This window comes from Emys orbicularis, chromosome 10 (assembly GCF_028017835.1).
Source record: "Emys orbicularis isolate rEmyOrb1 chromosome 10, rEmyOrb1.hap1, whole genome shotgun sequence".
Lineage (NCBI taxonomy): Eukaryota > Metazoa > Chordata > Testudines > Emydidae > Emys > Emys orbicularis.
In genome coordinates this window covers 72,588,190-72,615,013 of record NC_088692.1, presented here as the reverse complement: position 1 = coordinate 72,615,013, position 26,824 = coordinate 72,588,190, and the positions used below count along the sequence as shown (strand labels likewise).

Here is a 26,824-nt window from a genome sequence, read left to right as displayed (position 1 = left end):
ATGGCGACGGCGGGGGGTTCGGGCGGGCCCCCGGAGGCGGCCCCCGCGGCGCTGCAGCGGGAGCCCGTGTATAACTGGCAGGCCACCAAGGGCTCCCTGCAGGAGCGCTTCGCCTTCCTCTTCACCAACGAGCTGCTCAGCGACGTGCGCTTCGTGGTGGGCAAGGGCGGCCCGCGGCAGCCCGGCGGCGGGGGGCCCCCCGGGCCCGGCCAGCAGCGCATCCCCGCCCACCGCTTCTTGCTGGCCGCCGGCAGCGCCGTCTTCGACGCCATGTTCAACGGTGGCATGGCCACCACCTCGGCCGAGATCGAGCTGCCCGACGTAGAGCCCGCCGCCTTCCTGGCGCTGCTCAGGTCAGGCCGGGGCGGGGTGGGAGAGACCCGGCGGGGGTGGGACCGGGGGCTGAGGAGAAAGGCGGGGGGCTGCCCTAGTGCCGGGTTGGAGCGGGTTAGCCGCTGGCGTTGCGTCTTCATCTTATGCTGCTGCCCTGAGCGCCGACAGCAGCTGGCGGGTTGATGCGTGTGTCCTTGCACTGGCCCACGCCCCTCTCTGATCGCTGTGTGGGGCTGAGGAGTGAGTGACATTGCTTGTAAACCAGCCGGCTGCAGAAGCCCTAATTATATCCCCTCATGGCTGCTGGTGCCTGGCCCTCTTGCCCTCTCTCCATCTTGCACCTATGCCTGCTTGCTGCTGCATTTTCCTTCGCCCTCCACAGCCCCCCCCCACACACACCTTTGTTCTCTTGTCACTGATTCAGCATGCTTAATGTATTCGTGACCTGTTTGTACCTGGCACAAAACAGATAGAAACCAGGCACAGCCATCGTGTGGTCTGGCAAACAAGGTCAAACTGTCAGTTCCCTGCACAAGAACTTTGTGGTTTTGGACTCGTCTTTAGTTTTGGACCCTCCTTAGGCTTTATTTGGAGTTGCCCGTTGTGCAAATTATTCTTATACCGTCCCCACGAAGAAAATGCTCACTTCAAGAGAATTACGTGTCCTTACAAAGGGATTGCCTTTGAAGCAAGACAGTGGGAGATGTAGTTTAATAATAGATCTCTTCTGTGTGTGTTGCAATTACTTATTTCTAAATAATGCATAAAGGAAGAATTGAGTCTGCTATACTGTGTTGTTTATTGATTTGATTCATTGATTTGATTCTTCTTGGGTCAAGTAAAAAAAATGCTTCTTGGTGTCAGATCATCATTTTTCTTGCTGCTATTCTTGTTTATTAAGTGGTTATTCACCCATACGCTGTCTATGATCTCTAGTACACTTAAACCATCCATGACAGTTGTTTGTCCAACCTGTTTTTAAAAAAACCTCCAATGATGGGAATTTCACACCTCCCTTGGAAGCCTATTCCAGAGTTTAACCATCCTTAATTGTTGGAAAGCTTTTCCTATGATCTAACCCAGGGGTGGGCAAACTTTTTGGCCTGAGGGCCGTATTGGGTTTCATAAATTGTATGGGGGGTTGTGGGCCGGCCCCCACCTCCTATCTACCCCCCCCCCCGGGACTCGTGCCCCATCCAACCGCCCCGTTCCCTGAAGACCCCTCTGGGACCCCTGCCCCATCCACACACCCCCGCTCCTTGTCCCCTGACTGCCCCCGAACCCCCGCCACCCCATCCAACCCCTCCTCTCGTTCCTGATGGCCCCCCTCCTTCCTGACTGCCCCCCGGGACCTCTGCCCCCATTCAACCCCCTGTTTCCCCCCCCAACCACCATCCACACCCCCATCCCCTGACCACCACCGTGACCTCCCTTGCCCTCTATCCAACACCCCACTCCCTGCCCCCTTACCGCGCTGCCTGGAGCACTGGTGTCTGGCAATGCTAGCCCGGCTGCTGCCACCACCACGCTGCACAGAGCACCGGGTCAGGCCGGGCTCTGCCGCTGTGCTGCCCTTGGTGCTTACAGCCGCACGGCCCAGAGCATTGTGCCGGCGGCAGAGCGAGCAAGCTGAGGCTGTGGGGGAGTGGGGACAGCAGGGGAGAGGCCAGGGGCTAGCCTCCCGGGCCAGGAGCTCGGGGGCCGGGCAGGACGGTCCCCGAGTTTGCCCACCCCTGATCTAACCTAAGTCTCCCTTGCTGCAGATTAATTCCATTACTTCTTGTCCTTCAGTAGATGTGGAGAAATCAATTACTGTTGCTTTGTAAGAGCCCTTAAGAATTTTGAGAGTGTTTTCAGGTCCTCCCTCAATCTATTTGTAATGGAATACAGTGGAGCTGGTGTAGGTCCTCCTTCACAGTCAAGGTTTTGGAGAGAAAGTTATTGATTTAGGACCCTCCAGAGACTTCTCCATTGAAGTAGTACAAGACCTCTAGAGTAGAGTGGGGACATCCTGCCTTTTACACTAGGAACCAATAGAGACAAGCCATGAAGGGTGAAGAGAATGGGGCACCTGCCCATACTCTTAGCCAGGAGTTTCCTTCTGCCAGGTGTGGACTTTTAAAAGCCCCATCTCCTGGGAGGAACAGCAGAGTAGAGCAACAGCTGACCTTTGCTCTCCTCATTCACTTGAGGATATTAGTAGCAGATCCCCTTCCTGCTCCATAAGTGACTTGGGCTTATAGCCCTAAACTCCAGTCACGAGTAAGGCTACGATTTTATCATGGAGGTCACGGAAGTCACAGAATCCATGACTTCCAAAGACCTCCATGACTTCAGCCCACAGGTGGCTGGGAGCTGCAGGGTCCCACTGCCGCCCAAGACAGCGGAGCCTCCGGGCTCTGAGGTGACGGGAGTACCCCGCAGCTCCCAGCCGCAGTGGGCGGGGGGGGGGGGAGCTCCTGCAGCTCCTGGGCACTGGGGAGCTCTAAGTGGCCATGGGGGGGACCCCAAAGCTCCTGGCCGGGCCCCCCTCCAGCTCCCGGCCTCTGGTGGCGGGGGACCCCGCAGCTCAGGGCAGCGGGGGAGGGGGCCCCTGGAGCTTCAAGCCCCCATGGGTGGTTGGGGCCCCTGGAGCTCCCAGCCAGTCCCCGCAGCTGCCTAGCAGTTCCCCATTTTGTGATGGATATTTTTAGTAAAAGTCAGGAACAGGTCACGGGCTTCTGTGAATTTTCCTTTTTTGCCCATGACCTGTCTGTGACTTTTACTAAAAATATCTGTGACAAAATCTTAGCCTTAGTCATGAGGGAATGGCAAAACTGGGTAGGCGCTAGTGTACAGGGAATAGGTAAAGGTGTATGTTGCAGACAAAATGTTGGTTCTCATGTTAAGAGAATGGAAAAAGATGTATATGCAAGGTTTTTTTAAAAGAGCAACAGCCATAGTTAGAGGTCAAATTTAAGTAGAAAAAGTTTAGGATTAAAGACTTACGTTTAAATTCTTAAGCTAATTTCTTAACTTTAAAAAATTAAGAATATGTGTTAAAAAAGAGGCTACAGTTTGAACATTATGGGGGGGAAAATGGACGAAGGATAGGGGCCTTAGAATGTGATAGAAGCCATTGTGTATTTGTAGAGCTACTAGCACAGTGGGCTGCTTGGGGCCCTTGAGTATTATAGTAAGAAAAAATATATAATGATCCAAGGCATTACTATATTAGCTCATATAAATATATATATAAAAGCACTGGCAGACTAAGGGGTTCGTGATATTTTAAAGGTTACCATATCTTGGAAGCCATTTGGTCTGGAAATATACACCTACGCCATTAGAATGTGCCTGAATTCTATATATGCCAACATAAGCACAAAATATAAATTCAGTATGTTTTTAAAAAAACACCCATCCTACTGAAAACTTTAATACAAACAAATACTTGACATTTCTTTCTTCCTACTATACACTTTTTGAAAATTGATTTCAGTATTATAACTGAGAATACAAAAGTTAAAATGACCCCATTTCCCAATGCATACTGGAAGAGACTGCAATGATTGTACGTAATATTACATTTATTGGCAAATTTACTAAAATTAGTGTTCTTTTACAAGCCTGCATTGTAATAAATATCCAAGAGGACAAAAATGAAACTGGAGTGGCAGGGGATGAAGCGGGTAGTGATCTCCTGCCTATGTAAAGCAAATGAGTTGCTGGGTGAAGAAGAGGTTGTTGTTGAGACCTTAAGTGACTATTTGATATTGGGCACCAGCCTACACTTTTGTGTCGTGGAAAGTCTCCCTGTTAAGCTCTACTGGCAAACCTTAATGTAGATGCAGTTACACCAGCAAAAAAAGTCCTTTTGCTGGAACAGCTTATACCAGATCTCCAAGTGAAATAAGCTGTTACCAGCAAAAGGATTTTTTTTTTTTTGACGGTATAACTACATCTGCATTGAAGTTTTGCTACCATAGCTATGTTGACCAACCCCCCCACCCCAACCAACCAAACTATCTCTAACTGACATACACTATGCCAGCAAAACTTTCCAGGTATATACCAAGCCTTTAGAAAATTCTCACGTCAAGTCCCCAAATCAGTCTGAACTGTGCTTCTTCCCCCTACCACTGTAAGGTTGAAGTTAGTTATTTTTTGTTGGGGAAATGTACAGGACTTAAATTACAAGTAGTATTTCAAACAAAGAACTTGGAAATTAATTCCCTCTTATCTACCTACAGAGACTGGAGTTTGTCTGTGTTTTGTAAGGCACTCTTCTTTACTGCTTCCTGCAGAAGTACAGATTACTGAACTCTGAAATCAGATTAAAAACAAGAAGTCAGTTCTCCCTTTTCCTAAAATGCTATTTGTTGGAGGTCTACATGTGCAACTGGAATCTACATCAGTTTCTAGAATTTAAGAAAGTCTGCCTCTAACTTTTCTGCTTGCTTTTAATATGGGGGGGAGCGGAAAGAGAGTTATTAAAATACAAAATTTAAACATATTTACATATAACAAATTTAAGCAGAGGAAATAAGCAGCATGAAGGTTAGTCCATTCCATTTGAAACAGTCTATTTTTAGCTCTGTTTTCTGGAAAAAGTGTAGAGATTACTAAGAACATAATGCCCATCAGTAAGGCTAAGATTTTGTCAGGGATATTTTTAGTAAAAGTCACGGACAGGTCAGAGGCAAAAAAGAAAAAGGCACGGAAGCCGTGACCTGTCCATGACTTTTACTAAAAATATCCCTGACAAAATGGGGATCTGTGGGTCCCCACAGCGCCTGAAGCGGGGCAGCAGAGCAGGGGCGAGGAGCTGCCTGCAGCAGCTGGGGGCTGCAAAGTATACCTGCAGCGTGTGGGCTGGGAGCTGCGGGATGCCGCCGCCGCTCGCAGCACCAGGGACCCGCAGCTGACAGGAGCTTGGGGGTTCCCCTGCCGCTGGGAGCTGCGGGGTACCCCACCACCTGCAGAGACTTGGAGCTCAGGGGGCCGCCAGAGATGGCGGGGGTACCCTGCAGCTCCCTGCCCCTGCAGGCGTCAGGGGACTGTGTAGCTCCCGATCACAGCAGGCTGAAGTCATGGAGGTTGCTGGAAGTCATGGATTCTGTGACTTCCACAACCTCCGTGACTAAATCGTAGCCTTACCCATAAGTAATCGAACAGTGTAAACAATTGCTCATTAGGTATTTTATGCAGTAATTAAGTATTTTCCTGTTCCTTTGTGAAAATTTATTTTTGTCTAAATGAAAACTGCTTATATTGGTTATTAGAGTTGTTGATCTTTGATAGATGGTTCAAAAAGCCAAACCCTAAAAGTATTAAGGTATTTAGAAAATGGCTTAGAGATGTTGGAAGGAAGGTATTGACATTCAAGCTTACATTTAAAGTATTACTTTAAAATATATAAATAAATAGAATTATTCCTTCAGTAATAACTTTTTAAAATATGATTTTATTGTGGGTTACTTTTTGCAATCAAGATTATAACCAAATAGATAAAGGAGGAGACTGAGGACTTATCTCTGAGGGAAAAACCATTCTGGGAAAAAAAACAACCTATTATTGGTTGAGCTCAAAGGTTTAAGGCAGTGTTTCCCAAACTTGGGACGCCGCTTGTGTAGGGAAAGCCCCTGGCGGGCCGGGCCGGTTTGTTTGCCTGCCGCGTCCGCAGGTTCGGCCGATCGCGGCTCCCACTGGCCGCGGTTCGCTGCTCCAGGCCAATGGGAGCTGCTGGAAGCGGCGTGGGCTGAGGGACGTACTGGCCGCCGCTTCCAGCAGCTCCCATTGGCCTGGAGCAGCGAACCGCGGCCAGTGGGAGCCGCGATCGTCCGAACCTGCGGACGCGGCAGGCAAACAAACCGGCCCGGCCCTCCAGGGGCTTTCCCTACACAAGCGGCGTCCCAAGTTTGGGAAACAGTGGTTTAAGGAATAAAATAACTGTTTTTTGGGCTGGCCTACACTACTGCTTAAGTCAGGGGTCGGCAACGTTCGGCACGCGGCTCGCCAGGGTAAGCACCCCGGCGGGCCGGGCCAGTTTTATTTACCTGCTGACGCGGCAGGTTCGGCAGATCGCGGCCCCCACTGGCCGCGGTTCGCCGTCCCGGGCCAATGGGGGCGGCGAGAAGCGGCGCGGGCGAGCGATGTGCTGGCCGCGGCTTCTCGCCGCCCCCATTGGCCTGGGACGGCGAACCGCGGCCAGTGGGGGCCGCGATCGGCCGAACCTGCCGCGTCAGCAGGTAAATAAAACTGGCCCGGCCCGCCGGGGTGCTTACCCTGGCGAGCCGCGTGCCGAACGTTGCCGACCCCTGGCTTAAGTCAATGTAAGTTACGTTGCTCAGGGGTGTGAAAAAGTTACAGCAACCTAAGCACTGTCCACACCAATGCTGTGTCGGCTGGAGATGCTCTCCCGCCGACATAGCTTCCACCTCTCACGGAGGTGGAATACCTATGCCAAAGGGGAGAGCAACGGTGCAGCTGTACCAATGTAGCACTGTAGTGTAGATTTGCTCTTTGTTTGTTGACTTACCATCCAATATTTCTCTTGACTGTAGGGTTTTTTAAACAGGGACCAAAAGAGTTCTTGCAAAGCAACTACAGTGGTTGGGGGACCATTGGGATGATTTTGTGTGCATCTTGGTGAGTTTAGGTAGGGTTCTCTGCTTTTTTTCTTGCGTTCTAAGAAGATAAAATTCACCAGTGTCCACAGAACTGATTGCTGGGGGCCTAATAAACTCCCTTGAAAAATTTTCGGGGGAGGTTCTCTTTAAGGAAATGATCTGGTCTGGGGGACTTAGTGATCTCAATTGCTTCCTTTATAAAATAATTGCCTCTGAACATTTTCTCACATTCTTACCTATACACTGGGGGAGAGAAAATTGACATTGAAGCCTTACAGGAAGAGACAATAAGGTATAAACCGGGAAAGAGGGAATGAGAGAATGCAGGACCTGGGGAAGAGAGGGCAAATGAGGAGAGAACTTTGCGAGAGAGAGGCTGAAAACTGGAGGCAGAGAAAAGTAGAGGTATTGAGGAAATACAATTTTCTCTGAAAATTTTTTGTACGTAGAAAATGGATAGAAAAAGAAAGATATTTATAGACAGGTGAGAGGCAGAAAAGGATATGCAGAGGGCAAGTTCAGACCTGTAACAAACAGAAGGCTGCAACATACAAAGTTTCAGAACTACTGCCCTACACACACAAGCAGAGGGATTCTTCAGAAGCAAGCCACTCAGACAGATTTTCCCATTCTGGAAAAGGAGGGGTACTGTGGAAATGCTCCAGGATCATTGACCCATATCTTCAAGTGACTCATTGTTTTGCAATTTTTTAATAGTTCTTGTGCCTGCCTCTTTATTCTCTAACTCAGCATTTTTGAACATTAAGAATTTATTCAAAATGCTTTATTGCTTGTCTCAGGAAAATCCCACAAAAGGCATTGTGATGGGGGAAAAAAAGACTTTCTAGATATAAAGGGATATGTGCACACTAGAAACATTCAGATAAGCAATTATGCACCCAACTTTTCCTAATATAGACAAGACAAAGAAGCATAAATCATATATTGGCATGTTGACATTTCTATCCTAGTGTGGATTAAATTTCCTCACTCTAAAAGTATTTGGTTATATTGGATGCTTCATTGCTACAAGTTGCTGAATTCTTTTTTGGACTATGGTGGCTGATTCTTAGGAGTATATTCTCAGAGCGGCCCAAGTCTACCAAGCTGATATGAAACTCTTACTCTTGTGTTATGTGGATAAAGCTCTAAGCAGTAAAGTTAAAAAATATACACCCAAGCCAGCCATGACTTAATGAATGTGCTTATAGAAGCTGTACTAAATGAGTAACCCAAAATGTTTTTTCTGTTACAGTAATGCTCACTAACACCACAATATTTAAATCTGCTAAAGTTTAAAATCTTTTGTATAAGCTTGATATTAGTCATTTAAAAAAAATCCACATCCTATTAGAAGGATTTTTCAAAATGAGCTATTTTATTTTTAAATTAAAAAATCAGCTGCTTAATTTGTAGTTTAAAATCTTCTTATTATCACTCTCCATTGTCTGCTGTTTCAATCCAGACACTTCCTGCTCCAGCCTGTTACTCTCTTGCTCACTGTCACACCCCTGCGTCTGCCATGCCACTATCTGAGCACAGAAGGTGTCTGACTCAGCCTGGATGTCTTTGTCTTTCTCAATTTTATCTTTCTTTAACTCCTCTCTTTCTGCCTTTAACTGATCTTTCTCTTTATTTATTACCATCACTACCATCTCCTTACAAAGCTGCAGGAATGCTCCAGGACCAGTAAAGCTCTCAGGCTTCCAGAGACCATTATCCTGCTCCTGTACAAAATCAGTCAAACTGTTTCCCAAAATCATTTTCAGCTGTTCTTTGTTTCCAGCTGTTTCCCTTTCCTTCTGACATAATCCCTCAACCAGGGTACTAGCCTAGGGCCCTGAGTCCCAGTAACGAAATATATCCATGACACGGGGAAATTCCAGGTTGCTACCTTGCTCCCGCTATCTTCCCCCTTTGCACAGCACAGCAAACCGTTTGTTCCAATCATCCCCTTCCTCTCCACCATTCCTGGCAACTGGCTTGCCAAATCTTTATCATATATACAAAAGTATCTGTCTACAGTGCTTATGAAATAACTCCAAAGTTTTATTACGGCTAGGTCTACACTGGGGGAGGGGGAAGGGAATCGATTTAAGATACGCAAATTCAGCTACGCAAATAGCGTAGCTGAATTTGACATATCCTATTCGACTTACCCCGCTGTTAGGACGGTGGCAAATCGACCGCCGCGGCTCCCCCGTCGACGGCGCTTACTCCTCCTGACGAAGTGGGAGTATGCGCGTCGATTTGGGGATGGATTTATCCATCTTGTTGAGACGCGATAAATTGATCCCCAAGAGATCGATTTCTACCCGCCAATCCGTGCGGGTAGTGTAGACTAGCCCTACATGGCCTATGTTACGGACTAATTCAAATCATGCTTTTATTAGTACCTATTAAAAGCATATAAGCAGACATGAAAGGACGAGCTAAGATGTGTGCTGTCCATTTTTCATTAGCTCTGTGGCTATAGTATGGGGCCATCAATTCTGCAGTCTCCTTTTTTAAGTTTATTAATCAAATGGTATTACTAGATAGCTGCCTACTGTTGGAGAGTCTGGATTTTTTAGCAGTTGCTACATGTTGACCTAAAACCAGTATGAAATGGGGTAACCTGTTGATCCCTTTGACACCTTTTACCCATGAAGAAATTATCAAATTACAGATCTAGAACATGGTAGCAGCTACGTTAGTTTCATGAGTGCCAACAGTTCTCAACTACTTTTTCATAGGCCCCATAGACTTTCAGGTTTGTATACACAATATAGGAACCTATCTGCTTCTTTCTCACACTTTTTATATTAAAGTAAGCACCAGAAAAGCATTGTATATTTTTAAGTACATTGAAAAATATGTTAAGAGGGACAAAATGTTGGTTTTTAAACAAGGAGATTAGATTATTATGGTTGTGACAAAGCCTGGGAATTACGTTACCTGCTTACGTTCTAGGTTTAGCACCTTGTTGTGCCTCATTGTTGCAGGAGTCTCAGAATAGTGCGTGAGGTAAAATAATGGATATTTAATGAAACCAAAATAACGAGGGGAAAAAGGAGGCTTAGGGCTTGTCTACACTACAGGTTATGTCGGTATAATTTGTTTCCCAAGGGTGTGAATAAGCCAAGCCCATGAGTGATGTAAATTACACCGACCTAAGCGCCACTGTGGACAGCGCTATGTTGGCAGGAGACATTGCTACCACCAGTCAAAAGGTGGTTTTGTTATATTGATGGTGCGCTCTCCTGTTGGCATAGAGCATCTTCACCGGACACACTACAGTGGCATGGCTGCATCGGTGCAGCTGCGCTGCTGTAGCACTTCTAGTGCAGACTAGTCTTCAGTCTTGACGTAGGAATTCCTGCCTCTGTTAGTATGCCTCTTAATTATTATGTTTAAACCAATATTGGTGGGTTTTTTAATAACTTGTAATATACAGAAATCTTTTTTGTGTATTTCTGTAACCAATAGAGCAGTTTTGATTAACTTTCCTGGAAATTAGAGATGCAGTAGTGACAGACTTGGAAATACTTTCTTCAGGTCAATAACAGATTTTAAAAAACAAACAATTCCCACCCCCAGTGATTGGTATCTTAGAATCAATACTCCTGTCTCATCTCAACAAGTAACAGCTTTCAGGAAAGCTGGCTTTGCTGCCTTTGGTGCATACTTTTTGTCTCTTGATTCATTGCTACCATTAAAACACCAATCTATCCTGCATTCTCAAAAACAATGGAGGCAGGTCAGAGTTTCAGCCTGTGGCAGTCTCTGTCGAAAAAATAGAGGTCATTAGCTGAAATATTAGTTTCCTGCAGAGGGAAAATGCTGACTTAGAATTAAGATGTTATCGCAGTGGAAGTCCTTGATTTGTGTCCCCTCGTGGCTGGATGGATAGTGTGCAATTTCTTTGAATTGAGAGCAGTGGTATAGGAATAGAGGTATTGATATTCAAATTGAAGATGTTCTTGCTATTGAGCCAGATCTGAATTAAAAGTAATTTTGCCAGCTCAGCTACTCTTCACTGGCTGTACATATCTAATAAACCAGTACAGCAAGATTAGTTTTAGGGAGTGTTACACTTCTTATGCAGATCTAATGGCATTAGCCTTTCATAAACTAACATGCTGCCACATCTTAACTAGTACCAAACTTTTTTAGTGCACTTCTTTAATTTGTTTTGTCAGTACAAAGAGGCTGTTAATCATGTTCTTAAATTTAGTTGGTATGTTCAGCTCTGCCTCAGTTATATCCCTTTTATCCTTCTGTATTTTTGTATTATTTCCAGGTTTCTTTATTCAGATGAAGTTCAGATTGGTCCTGAAACAGTTATGACTACTCTCTACACTGCCAAGAAGTATGCAGTCCCAGCCTTGGAAGCACATTGTGTGGAATTTCTCACTAAACACCTTAGAGCAGATAATGCCTTTATGCTTCTTACCCAGGTAACCTGAATAAAATGTTGGCTTATGAAAATATTGTTTAATAAATCACCCCCCAAGAGCTAATATTTTACACAATGTTAGATGTCTAGGTAGTTTAGTCTGTGGTAGAAATATCTGTGCAGCATATCAGTCTTTTTGCAAGCATCTTATTGCAGCTTTGTCACTCAGCTTCTTGAGTATGAAATAATATAAAGGAAAAGGGCTTTGTAAATAAACGTATTTTTATATAGTTATTGGAACATCATATAAACATGAGGTCTGTTCTCTCTTCAGTGCTATTAATATTAATATTCTAATGAATTAATCTGAGGCTCTTTGAGAACATCGTCTATTTTGATCCAGTATTGTAGTTTTGACTTGCAATTTCAAATATAGAGATTTATCTTTGGCAGTGTAATAATATTATTCAGGAAGGAGAATTGGAGAAATCTGATACAAAAACTCTTAATGAAGTACATCATTCAAGGGCTGTTTGACACAAACTCAAGGAATACTTGAAAGGTAAATTGAGGCTGTCTAAATAGAATGTATCCATTATTCTGGAGTAAAAACTTGTTTGTTTGGGTTACTTCATAAATCTGTTGGTTGCAACACCACAGTCATACCATTTGTCTGTTTAACAATATATTATCTCCATAGGCTCGATTATTTGATGAACCTCAGCTTGCTAGTCTTTGTCTTGACACTATAGACAAAAGTACAATGGATGCAATAAGTGCAGAAGGTTTTACTGATATTGACATAGGTAAGTTGCCTTCTATTACCAGAATATGTATTTAAACTTTGTAAAAGAACTGTATTGATTTGCATTGTTAAACGGTGTACCCAAAGCTTGCACTGAAACATGTACAATATATAGGCTCTAAAAGATTCCCATATATAAAAATCATCACATTAGAGTACTCTGCTAAAAGGCTTAGCCATCTAAACAAATAAATTAGTCCCAATTGACTTGTTTAACTTGACCATTTTAATAGTTGACCCTCTTGTAACATAGTGGTTTACAGGTATCACATAATGTTGAAACTGGTGTTTTAACTTGACAGGTTTAGGATCAGATTTTTGGTTTAAAAATCTATGCTCACATTGATTAGAACTAGTTAGAACTTTATTAAAAGTACAAGGATTTTACCTCAATACCATTTTGAAAGATGAAGCAAACATTTTTATATGCTAGTCTATATTGTCTAATTAGTGTAGGAATTTTAGTGGTACAGTATTATTTTGGCCACTGTAATGCACTCATTTTTTTTTATCGCTGCAGAAGAAACACTGAGTAACATAAGTTTGAATACAAGATCTAAATGCATAAAAAAAATCAGTTTTACCTTATTGCGAATGTTGTTACTTTTGCATCTTCAGGTATCTTTGAAGAATTTTTCTGAATTTTCACTATACATTTCTGTTACAATAATACTTTGTGTGTGATGTCTGATTAAATCTGAGAAAATACTAAAAAAAGCTTGAGTGTCTGTTGACTTGAAAACACTCCAGATTTCTATCTGGTTTGGTCCTGTTTAACTATATATGCCATATTTATAGTACTGTCTCTAATTTTGCTTTAGGTCACTACTGTGATTTAGTACTGCCCATCATTGGATTTACCAAAAAATTGCTGCCAATATGGCAAAAAAAGAGAAATTGGTTTTGTAAATACCTTTGCTGCATGTTCAGTTTTAGTTGAAGCATTATGGTTAAATTACTCTTCTTCGAGTGTCCATTTGCCAATCCCGCTCAACTACTGGGCTGGTCCTGCCTACTTTCAGCTATGAAAGCAGCATATGTATATTCTTCTTGACTAAACTTAGTACTGTAAATAGCCCAGACTGACATCAGCTTCCAACCTATGAGTGGGCTCGAGCCTAGACTCCCAGGAGGGAACAGACTATTGGCAGGAGAAGCAGTACATTACCTGACACCATTGACTTCATCACAACCAACCTCAGCAAAGCGTTAAGAAGAGTGTCTGTGTAGAGGTAAGGGAGAGGAAATAACCATGGTGTATGAGGTACACAAGAAAAAGATGGGACTAAAGCTTATTTTGCTAGAGGCCAGGGAAGGAAGAAACAAATGGGACTCTATACTAAGATTAACTCATGTATTTTTCTTGGAGTGGGGGAATAGATGATTAATTGGAATTCAGAAAAAGATTAAACAGTGAGTAAATGAGGTTCAAATTGATTCAGATTACACTTGCATATAAAACTAAGGGATACATTTATAAACAAGAAAATAAGTGCTAAGAACATAACACTCTTGTCTGCATCTTTTTATCCTGCTGGCCATAGTTTATATGTTGTCTGTCTAGCATGCAGACTGTCTGGAACAGGAACCTTTCCTCTTTTCTGTCTGTAAAGCACACAGCATGCCTTTGAGTGCTGTATAAATACAATCCTGCCTTTGCAGCTAGTGCAGCTGCATGCTTTCTCAGACTTTGACTTACTACTGCTGAAAATTGCTAACTTTCAACTACAGGGTTTCCTCTCTTACTAATTGCCTCTTTCTCTGCCCTACATTTGAAATGCATCTAATTGCAATGTAAGCTCATGGTTCGAACTCAGGCTGAAACCTAACATCCGTCCATCTACATGCAAATTGCCCTAATTCAGGGCTCTGACTGAGGGTCCTGGACCCCACAGGGGTGGAGAGTTAGAGCCTAAATCAAGCTGGGACCCTGGGTTCCAGCCCTATTGCGTTGCAATGTAGACGCAGCCCCCCTGGACTAATGCTCTGGGAGTCTGCCAAAAGTATTCCACAATCCCAAACGCTGACTTTTTGTTCCTTGGACAGTCGAGTTTGGTGGCGTAAGATTCCTTGGATCTCTTCCAGGGTACCCTTTTGGCGGTGGGGAATTGGTGCTCAAACTTGAATGCGGGCAACCAGTCATCCTGGTTTGCAGCTGAGTCCCTTGGCACATGGTAGCTCCAGTCTCCAGGATGGGGGCTGGGCCAGTAAGAAGTCTGTGGCTTGGGGCTCCTGCCTGAGGGCTAAACTGTTAAATAGACAAGGACTCAGGCCTTCTGGGCATAGGGTGAGCAAACAAGCAGGCAATGGCTTAGGCCCCTTGGCCTAGGGATTAGTGCTTGCCCAGCCCTGAGTGCGTGGCTGGGGGTAGGGGGATCCCAGCCCACCCTGCTCCACCGGATCCCAGCCCAGGACCCTTGGAGCAACCGGTGATCCCATCGTGGGGCCACCAGGGAAACATGAGGTCACTGCCTCGTCTCCCGGCAACACAACAGACCCAAAGTCTCGTTTTCCTGGGCTGCTTCCTACTGGCGTCTGGTTGGGTTGTTCTCTGCAGTGACTGGGACCTGGTTCCCCCTCTCTGTGCCAGGCGGCTCACTCTGTGCTTCCTCTCCCGGTTCCTCCATCTCCTGGGACTATGGCTTGCCTTTTCTCCAGGCTGGCTTAGAAATGTCATCATCGTCTGCTGCAGCTAACCATGGGCTCCACAGGTAGTTCAGCTCCCTGGAAAGGACATCTGGCTCCTTCCCTGGTCTGAACCCAGCTGAGCTGCAGGGCCCGGCCCTTATACTTCCTGCCCTGCTAGGAAGTCTGGGATATGGATGGCTGGACTCAAACCCACATAATGCAGCATAGATGCTGGAGACCCAGGGTTCAACTGTTCTTAATCTGGGGTTACAAATGAGTGTGTAGATGCTCAAGCCCTAGGTTAACAAAGCCAAAGTCTGCTGACTCAAGTTCTGCTAATCCAGGGCGTACATTGTGGTTTAAACATACCCTTTGTGGCCTACAGTCTCCCATGTGCAGGCATGATCTGGCCAGAGATGAGTTATATCGGTATTCACTCAGGATCCAGCTGCTTTGTCAATCCAGTTTGAGAGACAGTCATGATGGAATTTATGTCCAAGACTTGTTTCAAAACCAGCTAGAATGCAAAGAAGAAAGTTCAGATTGAGGATGGATAGTCTGGCCTTATTTTTAAAAAAAAGAAAAAGAAAATTGCACCACCCTCTCCTTAAACTTCTTGTGTTTGGATTTGTGCAACTGCTTGCTTGTGCTCATTCCAACTTCTCACAAGTTTCTTTCATTCTACCTGGACGGGGACTGTTTCCAATACATGATCCTTTCCATCTAGCACCTACAATGTTTTCTCCGTACTCAGGGTATTGTAATAACAGCCCTTAAGGAGGAAGGTAATCTGATTTTTCCACTTCTTTCAAGTCCAAACAGTTAGAAACAGCTCCAATAAATCTTGTTCAAAACATCAGTTCTACATACCTGGTGTGTCTTTTTTGATAAACGGGGAGGAGAGCTGGGTAAATTTTCAAATAGTTTATTAGAAAAAATTCACAGGTCCTATTCATAAAGTGCAAAGCTGGGTAAACAATGAAGAAAATTTGTTTAACTTCTTTAAAAAATCGTAAATTTCTTTGTGTAAATTACTTTAGGAAAAAAAACTCCCTTGTTTTATGGCAGGGCTTTCTCACCCAGGGGTTGGTTTTCATATCATTGTCTCCCTCATTCTCTTCTCTAGACAGAGCTGTTTCAATCATTCTAGTTTGTTTGAGAACTCCTACATAGTATATACATAACTGTCAGGGCCTTCAACTATTCAGTCTTATGTTCTCAGGTTTAGATATTGTCCAGTTATCTGTTCTGCACCCTCTTCAAGTCTTTGTGGGCTCAGCTGTGAACGCTAGGAGTCCCTCTCCAGGTAATCCTTCCTTCCCGATTGGATCGTGAAATCCCTACTTTGGATGACTAGTTAGTAGACTAGAAGGAAGAATCTCAGTTGGGAACACCTCTAGTCATCTTTAGGTTCTGGAATCTCAACTACTGCTGCTATTCTTGGTGGGGCTAGGTTCATATAAACCTTAAATCATATCAAGACTACAGGAAAATGTTTCTTGAAATTCTCTACAGAACTGTTCTGTGTTTGTACAGCGCCTAGCACAATGGGGGCCTGGTCCATTACCAGGTTCTACTACAGTATAAATAATAAATAATGTGCCTTTCCAACTAAATCAGGACATTCTTCCAGTCTAAGTAGATGCAACTACATTCTCTGGATGTCAAGTGATTACCCTTTTCCACAGAAACAGTTTTTTCTTTAGGAAATTGGATGTGGTCTCATTTACAGAGATTACAAAAAAAGGACAAGTTATCTATGGTCACATGTTAGATGGCAATCAGAGCAGCTTTTTCTAGTATCAGCAAGATTCCTGACATAGGCACAAATCTATTTTAATAGGTCCTATGTGAAGAACAACAGACTTTCATGTGGAGAGGTCTGCAAAGCCAGGAGTTAAATTGTCCCACTGATCTTCACTAAATCTGAGATGTGTATATAAAAAGAGTTGGAATACTTAGTACTGCTTTTAATTTTTTGGATGCCATATGTCTATCTGTTTAAAAGATCACTTTAATATATCCTTACACTGTCACTTTTTTCTTTTTGTGCATTCTGCTGGTTGTTGCATTTCAATAGTTGATCCAGATTGGCAGATGGACACTCAAATGAGGACAACTTTATATTATGAGTAATTTGGCTTTCCCATAGTTGTACATTCACCAATCTGCTTGATCACTTCCTTTCTTGATCTTGCTCTAGCTTTGGAAATACTCTTTGGGACATGAGAGCAGCAGTTTGGCACTATATATCTATACCTATATATAGTCCTAGTCTTAGGAATCAAGAAGAAAGTTCATATGCTGTTTTATAGAAGGAGGCGGGCAGGACAAAACCTGTTGGATTGGATGCTGTACACTGTTCCAGAAGACTGATTTACACGTAAGACAAAACTGTCTTATCTGTGGTGGGTTTTTTTGCAATAAATTTATTTAGTCCTTAAACAGATCTCTTACATGTATATTCAATCTCTTACTATTATATTAAAGTAGTTTGGGCTCTTTAATCAAATAGTTTATTCTTAACTGAAGTTGTATAATTTAAAAACTACTTTAAGATGACTTAACATATGTAAAGACAGAAATTGCTATGAAAGGAGAAAATTGACCTACATTTTAGTAACTTTTTTTTTTTTTTTTTTTAGACACACTGTGTGCAGTACTAGAAAGAGACACACTTAGTATTCGAGAAAGTAGACTCTTTGGAGCTGTTGTTCGCTGGGCAGAAGCAGAGTGTCAAAGACAGCAGCTGCCTGTGACGTCAGGAAACAAACAGAAAGTGCTTGGAAAAGCTCTATCTCTAATCCGTTTTCCACTAATGACTATTGAAGAGTTTGCAGCAGGTAACTGTGGGTTACTTTATCTTACTAATATGTTAATGTAATTCAGAGAAACACACTATGCTAATAATGGACTAACTTTACAAACCTTTCACAACTACCCTGTTAGTAACAAATGCATTTCACTCCTTCCTATCAAAACAGTCACCTTGCAAAAGTTGTGCTGGTCTGAGACAAATCATGATGGACTTTACACTGTTTATTTAAATACAACAATTTAGAATTAAAATGTTAAAGCATATCATATTCTCAGAAACATGCTTCTTCTATTCCTAGGTCCTGCTCAGTCTGGAATTTTGTCAGATCGGGAAGTGGTAAATCTCTTTTTGCATTTTACGGTCAATCCTAAACCTAGAGTTGATTATATTGACCGACCGAGATGCTGCCTCCGAGGAAAAGAATGCAGCATAAACAGGTTCCAGCAAGTGGAGAGCCGTTGGGGGTACAGCGGAACAAGTGACCGAATCAGGTATTGGTCATGAGTTGTCCAAGGAGAAAAAAACATGTGACTCAAATGCTGCTTCGTAGTACTGAAAGCAGTAACATACTGATTTACCACGGATACAACATTTGCACTGTCTATTTAAAAAGTAGACTGTGCGCACCACTCATAGATAAAAGCATTTAAAATAAAGAGAATAAAGGGAAATTCTGGAAAAATAGTTTAGGTGGATTCTAGAGTATAGCTTATTAATGATAACATGTATTGCCACATTTAAAATTGGATCCGTTAAAATGTTTCCTTTCAGAGCTGGTCAAAATAGAGGTATTTTTGTTATTCAGTATACTGAGTCCTTCAGAATGATCCTTGTGGAATACTGGGGCCTTTAGTTGTAAAATTGAGGTCTTAGGATGCGATCTCATTAGTAAAACTTCATTTTACAGTAAGCCTGGTTTGCTTTATTAAATTGTATATAGTACTATATCCTGAGCTTGATCCAGCACCTTTTAAATCAATGGGAGTCTTTCCACTGACTTGAGTGGGAGCAAGATCAGGGCCCTGTGACTATTGTTGAAATGTGATATTTATAACTCGCCTTTCTCCTGTGTCAGGTTCACAGTTAATAGAAGAATTTCCATAGTGGGATTTGGATTGTATGGATCTATTCATGGACCCACAGATTATCAAGTCAATATACAGGTATAGTATATTTTTAATTAAACCGCTTAGTAGAAACTAAATTTGGTACAAGGAACAATACTTAAATAAGGCTTACTATGAATTTGATTTGGGATGGAGCAATTATTCAGTCCAGATAGATCATGACACATTTGCATATAAAAATGTGAATTAACTTCAACAATATGATTCTATTGTTTGTCCCTTGGGTGTGACTGAGATAGAAAGTTAAACTTCTGAGTCCTACTTTCTTATTTTTAGCAAGCTATTCCTATTCTCCCCTTAAAATTAACATGGGAACGGTGAGATTAATAGAATCTGTAGTCGGAGTATAATCGGTAAAATGAACATAAAACAGAATTGTGTAGTCATAAAGTTCTATAGGTATTGCTACATTCTTGGAAGAATTCAGTGATGTGTTTTTTAGATCTTTCAGTGAGCACCTGTTTGTTTATGAAGATATTTATTCTTTAAAGGTGTCTTGGACAGCAGTATAGGTTTACTTAAAAGTTAGTGGCAGTATCATAGCTAATGAAGTTATTCTGAGGCGTGATTATTGCTAGTTGAAAATTTCTCCAGGAGGTATTTTTTTGTAATAGAGCAACACTCCTGGTTCTTACTTCCAGTGCATGATGGGGTGAATTCCCATTCATTAAAATTCCAGATGTTAATTGTGTCACAAGCAGATGGTACACGCCTTCCCCTACTGAGGTTGTACTACCCTTTGTGTTAAATTGGATGGAACAGGGAACTGTTGTTATCTGTAATGCTTATTCTAATGTAAGTAGTCCTATTGTGACTGAAAGCAACTTTGTATTCACACCTGACACACCATTGTAATAATCTTTGTACAAAATGTGCTTTGTGGGTACCATGGGAAAACTAATAACTCACTGGTCAATAATATCATGGTGAAATGTATCTAGTTAACAGTATATGTGAAGTTATGAATTCCCCCTGTATGATGATGATAGCCTGTCTAGGCCAAAGTTGTTAAATAGGCCTATCATAAAGGAAGGAATGTGTGTTTACCTCAGTTTACATACAAGTAGCAATCAGGGTCCTCAACAGCAGGGGGAAGAGGTGGCAGGAAACAGAACAATTTGCATTTCAGCAAAAAACAAGTGGGGGCGGGGGAGAAAGCATGGAGCCTCCTTCACCATTGAACTCCCATGTCGCCTTCCTTACTGCTTGGATAAACTTTACACTGAATGGTAACCTTCAGAAGAATCTACTTCCAACGTTCATTGAAATATAAAAGAAAGGGGCAGAGAACGCGAAGTTCTCTCTTTCACCTAAGAAGACAAAGGCGCCAGCACCTGTGGGCCACTAGGAGAGAACGTGACCGAGGACAGGGTCAGTTACCATCATGCTGCAAACTAGTGAGTGAGAAAGGCCATCTTGAACAAAAGCCTTGAACCAAACTTGCTAGATTAAGATTTAGGCCTTTAGACACGTTTTCATTTTTATTTGCTTGTATCCATTTCTAGCTTTATCACTTATACTTGAATTCACTTAAAATCCTATCTTGTTTTTTGTTTTATTCCAAGACTGTTTGATAACTCCAGTTAAAGTAACAAAACTGTTGAATATTAACTCCTTACAGGAGCAACAAACCTTAATATCTGAATTGTCCAGGAAAGGGCTGGACATTACAGAATGCACATTTTTGGGAAAAATCTGGGACTTGGGAGTTCGTTGGGGTCATCCTGCCAGTAGTAACCAAGGCTGGTGGAAGCCAGTGTGTGACTGGCATTTTGCTGGTAAGCAGCTGGGGTCAGAGCTGCTGGACCAGGACTGCAGCTATACACAGACACTGAGGGTGTGACCTGCATGTTGGTAGGCTGGTTGTGAGCGGCCCAAGTTGGGAACTACAGCAGCAAAGCATTGTGAGGCACCCAGGATTACAGGGCAGGCAGCGACAAAACCCTTCACTGGTCTGAATAGTACCCAAGAATGTGACACTTATATATGTTGATGCTTGGTTGGGTTTTTTGTGACTAGAGTTTTCTTCAAAATTGTAAACTAATTAACAGGTAAAAAGACACTTTTTTTTTTTTTTTATGCAGATAATTGAATATGAAAAAAATCAAACACTGGGACAAAATGATACTGGATTTAGTTGTGATGGAACTGCTAATACATTCAGAGTTATGTTCAAAGAACCTATAGAAATTTTGCCAACGGTCTCCTACACAGCTTGTGCAACACTCAAAGTAAGCATGCTTAAGAGAGCGTAGAAATGAACATAATGGAAAGTTGTTTGGAACCAATATTTTACCCAAATTTTAAACTATCTGGTAGGGAAACATCCTCTAAGTCTCTCACTCTCTCTTTTTCTTAATTGTCTAGTTTTGCTTTTGAAGTGCTTGTTTTTGAATTGGCTTTCAAGGGGGTGGTGGAGCTGTTGTGGCTTTATGCTTTCCCAAAGCTGAGCTGATCCAGGAACCAGAGCAGATCCCAATGTAACTATCACCTACTGCCTATGGGCAGCAGCACTACCTACATCAGGGGTTCTCAAACTGGGGACCGGGACCCCTCAGGGGGTCACAAGGTTCTTACATGGGGGGGTCTCGAACTGTCAGCCTCCACCCCAAACCCCGCTTTGCCTCCAGCATTTATAATGGTGTTAAATATATAAAAAGTGTTTTTAATTTATAAAAAGGGGTCGCACTCAGAGGCTTTCTATGTGAAAGGGGTCACCAGTACAAAAGTTTGAGAACCATTGACCTACGTTCTCAGCATTGCAGCTCCTCTCTCCTGCTCCCAGCCCATCCGTGGCATGCCCCCTACATCATGGTTTGTGAGAGAGCTCTTGGAAGACAGCCTGCATCTGTCTTCCTCAGTGCCTGCATTGGGGAATTTCTTCCCTAAGCCAGACCTGGGATTTCTACACAACTCTGTACTTGACGTACTGGGGCTGGAATAAAGGTGGGAATCTCCTAGGAGGTGCACCTTTTTTTTTTTTTTTTTTTTTGCGGGGGGGGGGGCGGTTTAGTTGTGACTTATTGTTTAAAAATGTTACTTTGGATGCAATTTTGAAGCTATTAGTTTACTTGCAGAGGTGAAAATGTGCATTTGTAATATAGTATTAGTGGAAATTTGCATCAAAACTCGAATCTATCCTTTGTGTTAACTGTATTTTTCTTCCTTCTAATCAATGATATACTTCAAAAAATGTTTTAAATTTTCTTAAGCTCAGGTTTAGCTGTTATGCGTATTATCTCGTCTAAAAGTCCTCCATTAAACATAATCGGCTGCTTTGTCCATTACTAAGAGTTCATGTTGGGGGGGGCTAATCTAATTCTCTATCCAAAAATCAAATACAGTAACTCCTCACTTAACGTCCTCCCGCTTAATGTTGTTTCGAAGTTCAGTCGCTGCTCCATTAGGGAACATGCTCATTTAAAGTTGTGCAATGCTCCCTTATAACGTCGTTTGGCTGACTTTACAAGGGAGCATTGCACAAGTTCCTCTTCTCCGCCTCCTCCCTTCCTCCCTCCCAGCGCTTCCCCTGCCGCCAAACAGCTATTTGGCGGCTCTTAGGACTTTCTGGGAGGGAGGGAGCGGGGAAGCTGCCCCCCTCCCCGGCAGGCAGGGCCACCCGGAACGCAGGGGCTTTAGGGGCTGCAGGGCCCTGGGCTAAGGGGGCCCCAGGACCTGGCCTGCAGCTCTAAATCCTCTTTCGGAATGCCGTCCTGCGAGCACGGGCCGGAGGACTCAGGAGGAGCAGGGGCAGCCATGCAGCCAGCGTCCGGAGAGAAGCGGCGCTTTCCCCTTCAAAGCTGGACAGAGAGAAGTCCTAGGTGCTGCCAAACAGCTGTTTGGTGGCAGGGAAGCGCTGGGAGGAAGGGGGGGGAGTGGGGACGCGGCATGCTCCATGGAGGAGGTGGAGTGGCGGTGGGAAGAGGCAGGCCTGGAGCATCCCCTGGCAAAGTCAGCACGTATTCTTCTGGGGGGAAGCTGCTGCTGCGCAAGGTGCTTCCTAGCGTCCTTGCCTGCCTCATTGTCTGCAGCGGGCAGTGCCTGTGTGGGGTAAGCCAGGGGCACCTCCCCACCACAGTACAGTACTGTACAGTATATAATGCCTTTTGTCTGCCCCAAAAAAATTTCCTTGGAACCTAATCCCCCCGCCCCCGCATTTACATTAAATCTTATGGGAAAATTGGATTAGTTTAACATTGTTTCACTTAAAGTTGCATTTTTCAGGAACATAACTACAACATTAAGTGAGGAGTTACTGTATGAAATTTCACAAATCTGCATACCAGAAATTTCAAACACTTTAAATATTAGTATAGGCTTACATAGTAAATACACACAGTAAAAACATTCTGGCATATTAGTTGCCAGATGAAGAGCAGACAAGTTGGTGTCTGAATTCTCCTTTCAAAGGTAATAACAAACTCCAGCATTCCTTTAGTCTGTGGTACCTCTGGAGAACCTTGAATTGTATTAGGTAATACATGCTAGACTAATACAATTCAAGGTTCTCCAGAGGTACCACAGACTAAAGGAATGCTAGAGCTTGTTATAACCTTTATATTTATATTTATATTTATATATATATATATATATATATATATATATATATATATATATATATATATATATATATATATATATATATATATATATATTTATATATATATATATATAAATTAAATCTTTCTGCTCAATAAATAGCTACATTTTCTCCAATTCACTTAACTACTTTTGTTGTTTATATTAGGGTCCTGATTCCCATTATGGTACGAAAGGATTGAAGAAAGTAATCCATGAATCTCCCACTGCTAGCAAAACCTGCTTTTCCTTCTCTAGTTCACCCGGTAACAACAATGGTACATCGATAGAAGATGGACAAATACCGGAAATAATATTTTATACATAATTACACAGAATAGTTCATCTCAGATAATACAAGTAGCAATGTATAGACTGACATTGACATAAAGTACTTGCTATTGGTGGCAATGATTAAATTCTAAGAAATTACATAAATATATAATCTCTTCATGTGTACTATGAAACTAGAACATTTCTTATAGGAGGTACCAGAAAAATCTATTTTTCTCGCCATGATTATTGGCAGGATATCAATAAGTTAACAGATGTAGTTCCTTTTTACCTTCACAAAACATTGAAAGTAAGAAGTACTCTATATTGTAAAGGTATTTTAAACATTATCTTTGTGTTTTGTTGGTTTATTTACTTCCTGACTCCTTACATTGTCTTCAGCATTTGGTGAAATTCTCCCTTGATCTCCTTGTTTGTTATGGAATTTTGGTATATTATTTTTCTTCTTTAAAAATGCAATAGCTATATTACTTTGTCCCAAACTTGCATTTCCCTCTAAAATACTCTTGCAATGACCATTATGGACTCAAGTGACAACTTTTTTTTTTTTTTAATTACAGCAACAAAACTGGATTTATACTTTTAATTTAAAAAAAAAAAAAAAAAAAAGAGCCATGAAGAAATACCTGGGTTAACACTGTAAACAGTATCTAGAATTGTATTAAAGAAATATAGCACATACTTATAGCTGAGATCTGCAATGTACAATACTTCAGTGGTCTTGGTTTCATTCATAAATGTGTATTTTATAGTAATGTACTGGAGCGTGTAAGTTGGTATGGTGATGACTATTGTATATAAATATGCCTGCAAAAATGTATAATGTGAAGATATGAAAATATAAGACTTCTATTCATAGTATTCTAGGACCTGGATGCTCAAGCATTAACCAACACTAAAATCTTGATCTGATTTAACGTTATCTGTTTGTGCATTTAGTTCCAGAGAATATCTACAAGTGGGTATGAGGCAGTGCAGCCAATTGAAAGGTGCAATAAATGTACATAGATGATCAGTCAGTATACTCTGCAGCATTCTCTGCAGTTGTTTAAACAGCCAGAGTGTGAAAATTCCCATTCACTCCACAGGATCCTGTACACTCCTACAAACCATACCACAAGAAATTAGTATGTAGTTGAAAGCAATGACTGTTTCCCTAATGTTCTCATTACTAGCATAGGTATGGTACAGTGTACACTTACTTTTGACTTTATTTATAATGCCACTAATGTTATCTGAGCAGATAAATAAGGAGTATTTAGATCATATAGTATGTTTATTTTAAAGTGAGCTTAGAATAAGTGAAATACTGTATCATTTTTTGCTTGCACAAAAGTCTTGTAATTTTTTTAAAATACATACAGTAACCACTGAGGTAGAATTAGAGCAGCTTTAAAGTTGAAATGGCATTAATAGCAATGTAAGAGGACTTCAGTTAAACTATGTAGTGTAAATAAAGGTTCTTCAAAAAACGTTCAGTTCTTTAGTTTAAATAAGCTTTTTTGTGGTTAAGTGAAATGCATGTCAGTTGAACTTAAAAGAAAAACTTCCTTTAGATTGCTGTTCCTAGTGCCATATGTCTAGATATAGATATTTGAAGTCACTGAAGTCCTGTGACATACTAATAAACAGTTGTCACTGCCTTAGCCAATCTATATTAGGCGAAAAGAGAAATGCAACAGTAACTGTGTGAACCATGACTTCTGTTACCTTTGTGCTCTTGAATTTCACCTTTTTTGGTCTAACCTGTATTTACAGGCCTGACAGCTAGAGCTGGGGAGAGCATTCTACAGTTGCTTTCAAATTATACTGTCTTTTAAAAATAATTGGTGTACTGATAAATACACCTGAGCTGAGACTTACTATATTCAGTCCTTGATCATTACTACAAAGCTCTGCTGAGCCAAGGAGCTGGTATTGACTTGGTAGTTCTTTAGTTTGGTGGTGAGTAATAAGAATGGACCACATCAGTTTTCTTTCAGACTTCCTATGCTAGGGTATGGAAAACGGTGAGTGTCTATTAGATCTCCTTTTAATTGTCCTTTAAATCATAATATTTTTAGCAGTGGTGAATATAATTGGTAACATGCAAGCAGCCAGCCTGCTATGTAGAGGCAGAGACATTAACAAAAGTGGGGTTTCCTTCTCTAGCTGCTGGATGGAAAAATGTTAGGCTGATATAGAAGAACTCACAGAAGCCTAATTATCAGGTTGGAAATTTCCCTTCCTCCTTAGTGTTACTCTTATTACTTACAAAGATAAGTCATTAATATGTACAGTTCAGGACTGGAGAAAATGCATCTAGAGTAGAACCATAGGATAATGTTGAATATTCAGCATTAGCCTACCTTGAAACGTAATAAGCTATTGAAAGATGAATCACTGAGAAGTGCTAAGAAATCTCATCTAGTTCTATCATGCTGACAGTAACTACTTAAAAAATGTATTTTCGTCAATACCTATTTCTCTGATAATCTATTAGCTGAATTATTTCTATTTTCCTGTCTGGCAAGTGATGAATTACTTAAGTACATTATTTGGCACTGAAATTAAATATAAGAGCTAATGTGTCATTTCTCCTATGAGTCATTAGTTAGCTTAAAAAACCTGACCAAAACATCTTGTAAAGTGGGTTACTAAAGTTTTCAGTATTCTTTGTTCTATTGCCCCAACTCTTAAGTGTATGTATCTTCTTGTGGTTCCTAGCTGAAGATCGCAAAAACAAAGAAAAGAAAAAAAACCTTAAAAGTTAATGCAAAATAGAGGGTTAAGTATTGAATTAAAAATAAATCCATGTATGCCAGTCACAAGTACTGTTTCTCATACCTTTATTCTAATGCTTGTCATGGTCTGCTACTGAAATAGTAAATACCTCTTAGTTACCCACCTGAGTATCTTTGTGCCAACTTTGACAAATCCACTTGCATCTATTTTGTGAGTTAAATGATCATGCATGTAGAATGCAATAGCAAAGTTGTGCTTATGTATTCTAGAGGAAGCCTTTGGTGTAGAGGGAGTCATCTTTCCTTTTATTCTTTCCAAATCTTCAAGGCTTAGCTGGTGAGTAGGATAAAGACTATTGCTAGTGATCTTCTGGATGATTTGTTGAGGACTGTTAGTAAGTTTTGCAGTGGTTCTTCTGTGACTAATATAACTTAATGCCTGCACCATATAGGCATTACAGTAGAAAATTAAAACATGTTTAAGCCTATGATTACTGCTACCTGGTAATTAAAATCTGTTTTCCACCTG

The 26,824-nt window shown here is 41.9% G+C and overlaps 1 protein-coding gene and 1 pseudogene across 1 annotated transcript; both read left to right on the top strand.

Moving 5' to 3' along the window:
- BTBD1 (BTB domain containing 1) lies at positions 1 to 26,824 on the top strand. Its single transcript, XM_065411754.1, has 8 exons — positions 1 to 353; positions 11,227 to 11,383; positions 12,023 to 12,128; positions 17,401 to 17,598; positions 17,872 to 18,064; positions 18,649 to 18,736; positions 20,785 to 20,931; positions 23,448 to 26,824. Exons 1-8 carry the CDS (start codon positions 1 to 3, stop codon positions 23,604 to 23,606), a joined length of 1,401 nt encoding a protein of 466 aa, XP_065267826.1. The 3' UTR covers positions 23,607 to 26,824.
- Positions 19,217 to 19,296, top strand: LOC135885211 (U4 spliceosomal RNA; annotated as a pseudogene).